The sequence below is a fragment of the Protomyctophum parallelum genome (assembly GCF_964188405.1).
Source record: "Protomyctophum parallelum genome assembly, chromosome: 9".
Taxonomy (NCBI): Eukaryota; Metazoa; Chordata; class Actinopteri; order Myctophiformes; family Myctophidae; genus Protomyctophum; species Protomyctophum parallelum.
In genome coordinates, this window is record NC_139706.1 from 19,953,815 (window position 1) to 19,962,538 (window position 8,724).

The following is an 8,724-nucleotide window of genomic DNA, read 5'->3' on the forward strand; positions in this document are numbered from 1 at the left end:
CCTGCTCCTTTTTGCCCATGGGTGTATCAGGCAAATGTATTATAAATGAATGATTCTTTTCTGATATAATTGTACAGTACTGTCTGTGATACACTAATATGTGCGAAATAAAAAATATATAAAAAAAATCCCCTCAACACCAGAGCATGTGAGTGGCATGGAGCGGGGAAAAGCAGCGCACCGCTCGCTCCGCTCAGACCCATCCGCTCAACACCCAAAAAATTAATAAAAATAAAGTAATTTAAGTATATGTTTGCTGCGTGTCCAAAACACGCAGTAAACACACAGCACGTGTCTCTGTGCCTGCCTGTCCATGCGACCAGGCATGCTCAAACATGTGGTGCAAGGCCTAGAACGGAGAGGCAAGCAGTACTCGCTCCGAAGCCGTTCTGACCTATTTTGTGTTTACTTTGTTTTTATTCCTTTTTACAGGTCAATACAGGCAGACAGGCGATTCAGTCAAAACAGTTCATTTTTCTCCCCCCCCCCCCCCCCCCTGTACCCCACCCCCTCCCCCCGTCCAGAGACAGCAAACAAGGATAGAGTATATATACACAAAATGTATATAAAGAAATAGGATAGCATATCCTAGTTCTGACCTATTTTAACACCCGCTCCACGCTCAATTCAAAATCCAGACTCTCCACTCCCCACTGCGCTCGCAATATGTGCCGCTCATATGCTCTACTCAACACCAAACCTCTCTACATCTCTGGGTCTGGGTATGAGAACATGCCCATATCTGGAGAATAATCTGGTGCGCGGCTGTGGGCAGTGTAAACCTTGCTGATGTCACTGATGATGCTAGATTTCAAGGTCAATTGTTGGCCTTGAAAGGGGGCAGGTTTTATATCGCATGATTGCGAAAGTTGATCTCCCTTATATGGGCTTGTGGGAAACACATCATATCGGCCATACAAAACCCAGCATAATTGCAGCCACCACTTCCTGCCTCATTATTGGCAAAGATAATGTGGCTGAACTGATTGATAGAAATACACAGTAGCTCCAGCAAAGTCGATTCAATACTATTTCCAGAACACAAAATAACAGAACGTCTCATCAGTGGGACCACTGATGAGGAGGAAAGAAGAGACTGCTCCTAGAGACGCTGTTGTCGAATCCCCGGAACCATCCGGTCTGCTGCCCCCCACCAGTATAGAGGATCTCCTGCACTCCCTGGATCTCACCAGTGCCACCAGCAGAGACAAGAAGGTGGTGACCACACAGGGAGAGAATGGGGAGCAAGTGTCCTTTCCCAGTGGGACTGACGCCCCAGGCCGACCTTGTGCATGCTCATCCAGCCCCGACAGAGAGCCGACAGACGAAGAGATTCTGTCAAATGAGATGATCAAGAATCTGGACACCGGAGAGGAGATTCCCCTGATCCAGGCAATGGAGAATCTCCCTTCAGGAATCCACCCACTGACCCTGCACATCATGAAGAGGACCAGGGAATACAGCACCAATAGCCTACACCTGTCAGACGATGATAAGGCGTCACAGACAGACACCGACGGAAGTAAACTGAAACAGCAGTTGAAGAAGACCGTGGTGAAGTCTGTGAAGGGCGCCAAGCATCTGGCCGAGAAGTGTGGAGATAAGGTCATCACTATGGTGAAGGGTGTTCGCGGTGATGCAGTCCAATCGCAGCGACTCAAACAATCTCAGCAACAACAGTCAGGGGATGATGATGGCAAGGTGGAATCTCCGGTTACAGACACGGACGGAGGAAAACTGAAACAGAAAACAACCCAGATGAAGAAGTTCATAGGAAAGTCTGTGAAGAAGGCCAGGCATCTGACCGAGAAGTATGGAGAGAAGGCCATCAACAAGGTGAAGGGTTTCCGTGACCAAAAACATACAGATGATGATGAGGATGATGATGATGATGATGATGATGATGATGATGATGATGATGATGATGATGATGATGATGATGATGATGATGATGATGATGATGATGATGGTGATGAGGATGATGATGATGATGATCACAAGGTAGTGGATCCACTGACAGACACAGATGGAGGGAAACTCAAACAGAAAACAACAGTGAGGAAGTTCATAGGAAGTTCTGTGAAGAAGGCCAAGCATCTGACTGAGAAGTATGGAGAGAAGGCCATCAACAAGGTGAAGAGTTTCCGCAGTGACGAAACCCAATCAACCCAAGAAGAACCAGAACAATATCAGGATCAAGAAGATGGAGAACAACAACAATCAGGTCATGATTATGATCACAGGGTAGAATCTCCACTGACAGACACAGATGGAGGGAAACTCAAACAGAAAACAACAACAGTGAGGACGTTTATAGGGAAGTCTGTGAAGAAGGCCAAGCATCTGACTGAGAAGTATGGAGAGATGGCTATCAACAAGGTGAAGAGTTTCCATGATGGTGCAGCCCAATCACCCCAAGAACAAGAACTAGAAGTAGAACAGGAAGAACATGAAGAGGAACAACAATCAGATGATGATGATAAGTCTGTGGGGAGGTCTGTGAAGGGGGGCAAGCATCTGGCTGAGGAGTATGAACTGAAGTCTGTCAATAACGTGAAAAGTGTTCACGATGATTCCCTGCAGTCAGGAGACAATGAAGAACAAGAACAACAGCGATTAGATGACGACGATAAGGCGGTAGCTCCAGTGACAGACACAGATGGAGGAATGCTCAAACCGAAAAAAACTCAGCTGCAGATGTTTATGGAGAAGTCAGTGACCAGCGCCAAGCACCTGGCTGAAAGGTACGGAGAGACGTCAGCCACTAATACGGCCCAACTGAAGGAGTTCCTGGGGAGGTCTGTGAAGGGGGCCAAGCAGCTGGCCGAGAAGTATGGAGAGAAGGCCGTCAGTAAGGTGAAGAGTGTTCACGAAGTGTTCCATCCCGACCAGGAGGATGAGGATAAGCCATACGTCGGGGCAGCCAAGTTCAAGGCATCGCACAGCTTCGAGGGTCCTTTCAAATTTGATCAGATCAAGGTCGTCCAGGACCTTAGTGGAGAGCACATGGGGGCTGTGTGGGCTATGAAGTTCTCTCTATGTGGGAGGCTGTTGGCGACAGCCGGCCAGGACGAAGTGGTGCGCATCTGGGTCCTGAAGACTGCCTTTGACCATTTCAACAATATGAGGCCGAAGAACAACACTGAAGATTTTGTGTCACCTTCGCCCTCTCAGAAAAGTTCATGCATATCTAAATCGGACTCGGAAATTGCAGCCTGTACGCCAGAAGACCCCGACATGGAGGACAGGAATGCTCCCTTCTGCCAAGTCCCCTTCTGCGAGTACAGACACGTCCGACAAACGTCCGACACACGTTCAGACATCCTGGATCTCTCCTGGTCAAAGGACTATCTCCTGCTCTCCTCCTCCATGGATATGACAGTTCGACTGTGGCACATATCCAGGAGAGATTGTCAGGGGTTCTTCAAGCACAATGACGTTGTCACAGGCATTGCCTTCCATCCCAGGGAGCAAAGCCTCTTCCTCAGTGGCTCTCTGGACGGGAAGCTGCGTCTCTGGAACATCATAGACAAGAAGGTGGAGCTGTGGAACGAAGTGCAGGCCTCCAAAAAATCACAGTGCATCACCGCCGTCAACTTCTGTGAAACCGGGAAGTATGCCATCGTCGGCACCATCGGCGGCCGCTGCATCTTTTATGACTCTGAGAACCTCAAATACCACACTCAGATTAACTTGGTGACTGGCCATACAATCACTGGCCGTAAAATCACTGGCCCTAAAATCACTGGAATAGAGCCTCTCGTGGGGGAGAATAAGATTCTGGTGACGTCAAACGACTCGCGCATTCGCCTGTACGACCTGCGGGACATGTCCCTGTTGATGAAGTACAAGGGATACGCCAACAGTAGCACCCGCCAGATCAAGGCCAGCTTTAGCCATGACTACTCGTTAGTTGTCAGTGGCTCCGAGGACAAATACGTGTACATCTGGAGCACTTACCACAACTCCAGGAAACTCGCCTCTGTGCGACGCGACCGCAATGACTTCTGGGAAGGGATTAAAGCTCACAATATAGTGGTCACCTCTGCCATCTTCGCACCACACCCCGGCCTCATTGTCCCACAGGACGCAGAATCTAAGAGCACATACTCTGAAGACTCTGAGACTGTTACGCCTGCAGGGACCCTAAAGACAACAGACCACACAGAGGTTCTTGTCTCCGCCGACTCCACCGGTGCCATTAAGGTTCTCATCAATGCAAAAGGGAGGGAGGTAGGGTCAAGTAGACTCTACTTAGTAGAGGAACAGGAAGTTAGTTCCAGCAGATGATTCTGATCTGATCTGTTGTCTATTACGAACAAGAAAACATTGGCAACATTGCCATCCTTATTCTTTTTTCAGCATATCACCTATATGACCTGTATATAGACATATAATAACTTTGTGATCATCAGACATCATCATGATATTAAGGCACTGCTCACTTCACACAAGTGTGATTTTATTCACGTTGATTTTGGTTTGCACCCTAAAAAAAACATTAAATACAAAAAACTTAAATAAAATAAAAATCATAATTGTGTGAAGTGAGGAGCTCTCTTATATCGTCATACATCATCATACATCACATTCTGTGCTCAACCAATCGAAACATCTCAAATTCGGTACAAAAACACACAAAGCTGGCCAATCAAATCATCTCAAATTTGGTACACACAAACACAAAGCTGGGCATAGGAGGGGCTCAAAAAATATTTGGAAAATTCTGTTAATGAAAGGTTCAATGTTGAAAGTGTAAACATGTGAAGCTATAACGGTCAAATTGAAATAAATTCAAGCTAAATTTATATACACTCATTTCCAACCGAAAGCAAGTGTATCCAATAAACATTTGTCTTTTTGGCAATGCAATAGGTAAAAATATTATGCAAATTAATATGTGAACTGGTCTCAGGAACACTCCATTCAGCCATGTGGATATTTCACTTAAAAACAAGAACTCATCAATTATCAGTTAATTACCAGCGGCCTTAACTCCAGAATTGTGCTATGAAATGTAAATCAACACATCCATTTAACTTTCAAATATCTGTATCATTAAAAGTGTCTGTTTGTGTAGAGACGAGTCAGCCAATCAGAATTCTCATCAGACTAGCATGTCGACTAGCATGTCGACAATATTTGATATTCATTTCAGCTATTCAATACTGTTCTATGAGAATAAAATGTATTATAAATAATAAAATCAGTGGAGGAAGGAAGTACAATTTTGAGGTATTTGTACTTTACTTGAGTATTTCCAATTTTCAATACTTTTACTTCTACTCCACTACATCTCAGAGCCAAATATTGTATTTTTACTCCACTACATTTATTTGAAATATTTTGTTACTAGTTACATTGAAGATTTAGATTATTATTACGACATAAAGTATAACCACTTCATCCCTATACATTTCGGCCATTTGAAAGTAGCCAATCTACAAGCTCACAATGTGTCCACATGTCTGTCACATAGAACTTCTTTCTTTCTTAAAGAGGGCATGTTCAGCTGTCAGAAAAAACATTTGTCCAGCTTAATGCATTATTCCACTTTTCCCATATCCATTTACACTGTAACAGGGGGGACACATTTTGGACATATGACAGTGATACTTAGGTCAGATTCTCACCTAATACTTCGGTAGACTCAGATCCGTATGGGCGGGGAAATTGGGATTCTTGCATATTTAATTGGCTGCGGTTTGCCTTCACACTGTCATTCGCAGCAATTGGAAACGCAGCAGGGGGGACCTTTATCAATGTGTTCCATTCATAAACTATAGCCTACACAGTGAAATCTATGGTGATAAAATTACACTCATAACGTACATGTGTCGTGCCGTCTGGGACCCCCCCCCCCCCCCCTCTCTCTCTCTCTCTACGCACGCAGCCGCCACACACTGTTCTTTTGGGCATGCAGCACAGTGCTGCATGAGCACACTGATATAACTCCCCAGTCCCACACAGTGACAGCACTCCATGTTTACAGCACGCACAGACAGACAGACAGAATATTATGTAGGCTATAATACACTGCAGTGTTTTTATGTGTTTTCTTAAGCAATTGATTAATGTACACGTCCTCATTTCGATCAGGGCTTCAGTCTCCTTATTCGACCACGTCTATCCACAGTAACGGGACATATTTGCGCTGCGTAAAATATGCCTTCTCCGTCTCCAACTGTGTTCAGCTCCTCACCCGCCACATTATGGCCCTCATTTATCAATCGAGTGTAAAATCTGCCACAGATTCGAGTGCAGGTTTCGTAGTACACCCACGTCGCCACGGCATTTATAAAGTGATCGCAAACAGCTGATCCTTCCTTAATTTTGTTCTCACGTTAATAAATGTCACGGCTGAATTTGATCTGGCACGCCCTAAGAAATCAAGCCTCGCCCTCGTTTTTGCGACATGAACAACGGCAATACGTTTCCTGAAACCATGGTTACATGAAAAAATAGGTTTCTCCCGTGCCTTGCTGCTCGCCTCACCCCCCTCTCTCATACACACGCACAGCACGCACACGCAACTTGCAAGCCCAACTAACTGGTGTGTTGTTAAACAAATAAAGAACGAACACCTGCATGAATTAAATAAAGCGTGCGTGCGGGGGGTGAGGCGGGCAGCAAGGGAAGCGAAGCGAGAGGAGAAACAGACAACTAAATAAAGTTGTAGGCAGTAGGCCTACCCTGTGACCAACTTTATTTAATTCATGCAGGGTCCCTGTCTGTTTCCCTCTCACCTCGCTTGCCTTGCTGTCATGCACGCACGCACCTACATGACACATTAAATAAAGCTGTCTGTTTCTCCTCTCGCTTCGCTTCCCCCTCACCCCCCGCACGCACGCACGCACATATCACTATTTGCAACTTTAACTGTGTGTTGTTAGTTGTATATTAAATTATTAAAGTATTTTTAATTTAATATACAACAAGATATATTAGTGAACGAAAACCTGAACCTGTGAACCATAATTAAATAACAAATAGGCACACACACGCTGCTGTTTTACAGGTGCTCCTCCTGTCCTGTCTGTCTGTCTGTCTGTCTGTCTCTCTCTATCACAGTGGTCCGTCCGTGACCAACTGACCCGCATGCACGTTCCGACGTTCGCCAGTCTATTTAGATTGCCTCGCAGTCGTTAGTCACTGTTATATGAATGTGCAGCCAAAACCATAGCCTCATGTGGCTGGTGCATGGGCTGGCTGGGTAATATAGCCTACCTATATCTCCGATGCAGTTCCCACTTGCGCTGGGAGCCTGGCACGGTACATTTGGCATTCGAGCGACGCGTCGGGTTTATTATATTGCACATACCGTAAGAAAGACATCGGCCTTCATGCTGTAGATTAGGCTACAGTAGGCTATACCTGCACGTTGGGACTCCGCAGCTGAGCTGCAGCAGCTGCTGCACTATACTCTCCAACGTCCCGTCATGGAAATATTTCAGCACAGACAGCCCAAATCCTCGCATGTACGTATGCGCTCATGCAAAACACTGTTTAAATGGCTTAAGCATCTCTTGCAACATTGTTTTTAATTGCGCGATTTTATCTCCTACTAATTTCATATGACACATGTATTCCTTAACATTTTTATTTTTTTTTATTTTTTTACATGTAGCCCATATACATTATACATACCTTTTATATAAACATTTTAGGAGTGAATACATATATGTTTTGATGCCTGTGACAGCCTCTCAGCAGTTCAGACAAGGCTGCTCCGCTTGTGTAAAACAGAAAAACAGCGTACGCCAGCTCGCGACCAGACGTGACTATTTGTCCTACTCAAGTTCAATTTCAAGCTTTGCCGGAAATGTTAAATGCCGAAAATGTCGGTAATTTCGGCGTGCGCCCATATTTTGGCGTACGCACGGTTGATAAATGAGGGCCTATGTTTGCTTCATTTCCTTTATTTACTGCGGATTGCATTCACACCTGCACCGAATCGTAGTCAAGTGCGATTCGAAGCGAAGCGAAACCCACGTTTTTGGGCGGAGTAAAATGCGGTTATTTGCTGCGCATTAGGATTCGAATGAGCCTTCACACCTGCCAAACGAAGCGCACTTTCTGACAATGCGCAGCAGGATTCGTTTTAATCGCAGCAAAGCTCTGTGGTATGAATGTGACCTTATACTTCTTCTGGTATAGGGTTTGGTATGCTACTTTCTGTCATTTGCATAGAGAAATAGCTGGGGGACATTTACAGGTGGACGAGTCCCGTTCAATTCATGACGACCATTGCTGCATGTCTATCCCCTTCTCTCTCTCCCTCTTTCCTGCAATCTCCACTCCACACAAACAATCAATAAAGGCAGAAAAGCCAAAAACGAACCTAAAAGAAAAGACGGACGCGTGCGTGCGTGTGTGCGTGTCCGCACACTCTCAGGTACAAATATTGCACCAAAATTGTACAAAATATTGTAGAAAAGCTTTAATAGTACCTATTAGAACTGGAATTAGAACTGTAGGCGATAGACAATATTTTAGGCCAATAAGATATAGGCCCACCACATTTTGCACTTCAAACAAAAGAAGCCTGTTGGCTGCCAAACTATGTAAAGAAAGCACTTGGATAAAGGCGCTATATAAATCCACCATTCACAATTTTAAAAGGTTGAGAACCCACTGAATCAGTGTGAGCACCCAGCAGGCGTGGTTTTGACGTCAGGGCAAGTTGACCTCTGACTGCATTCCAACAGGCTTGCTTATCGGCCC

At 45.2% G+C, this 8,724-nt stretch overlaps 1 protein-coding gene across 1 annotated transcript; it reads left to right on the forward strand.

Annotated features, from left to right (window-relative positions):
* Positions 1-1,077: 1,077 nt before the first annotated feature.
* LOC310864470 (WD repeat-containing protein 44-like) lies at positions 1,078-4,290 on the forward strand (the record flags this gene model as incomplete). The annotated part of the gene is made up of 3 exons (XM_083773157.1): positions 1,078-1,499; positions 2,244-2,433; positions 2,893-4,290. The coding sequence occupies 3 exons, from the start codon at positions 1,078-1,080 to the stop codon at positions 4,288-4,290; spliced, it is 2,010 nt and encodes a 669-aa protein (XP_083629283.1).
* Between the last annotated feature and the right edge of the window lie 4,434 nt (positions 4,291-8,724).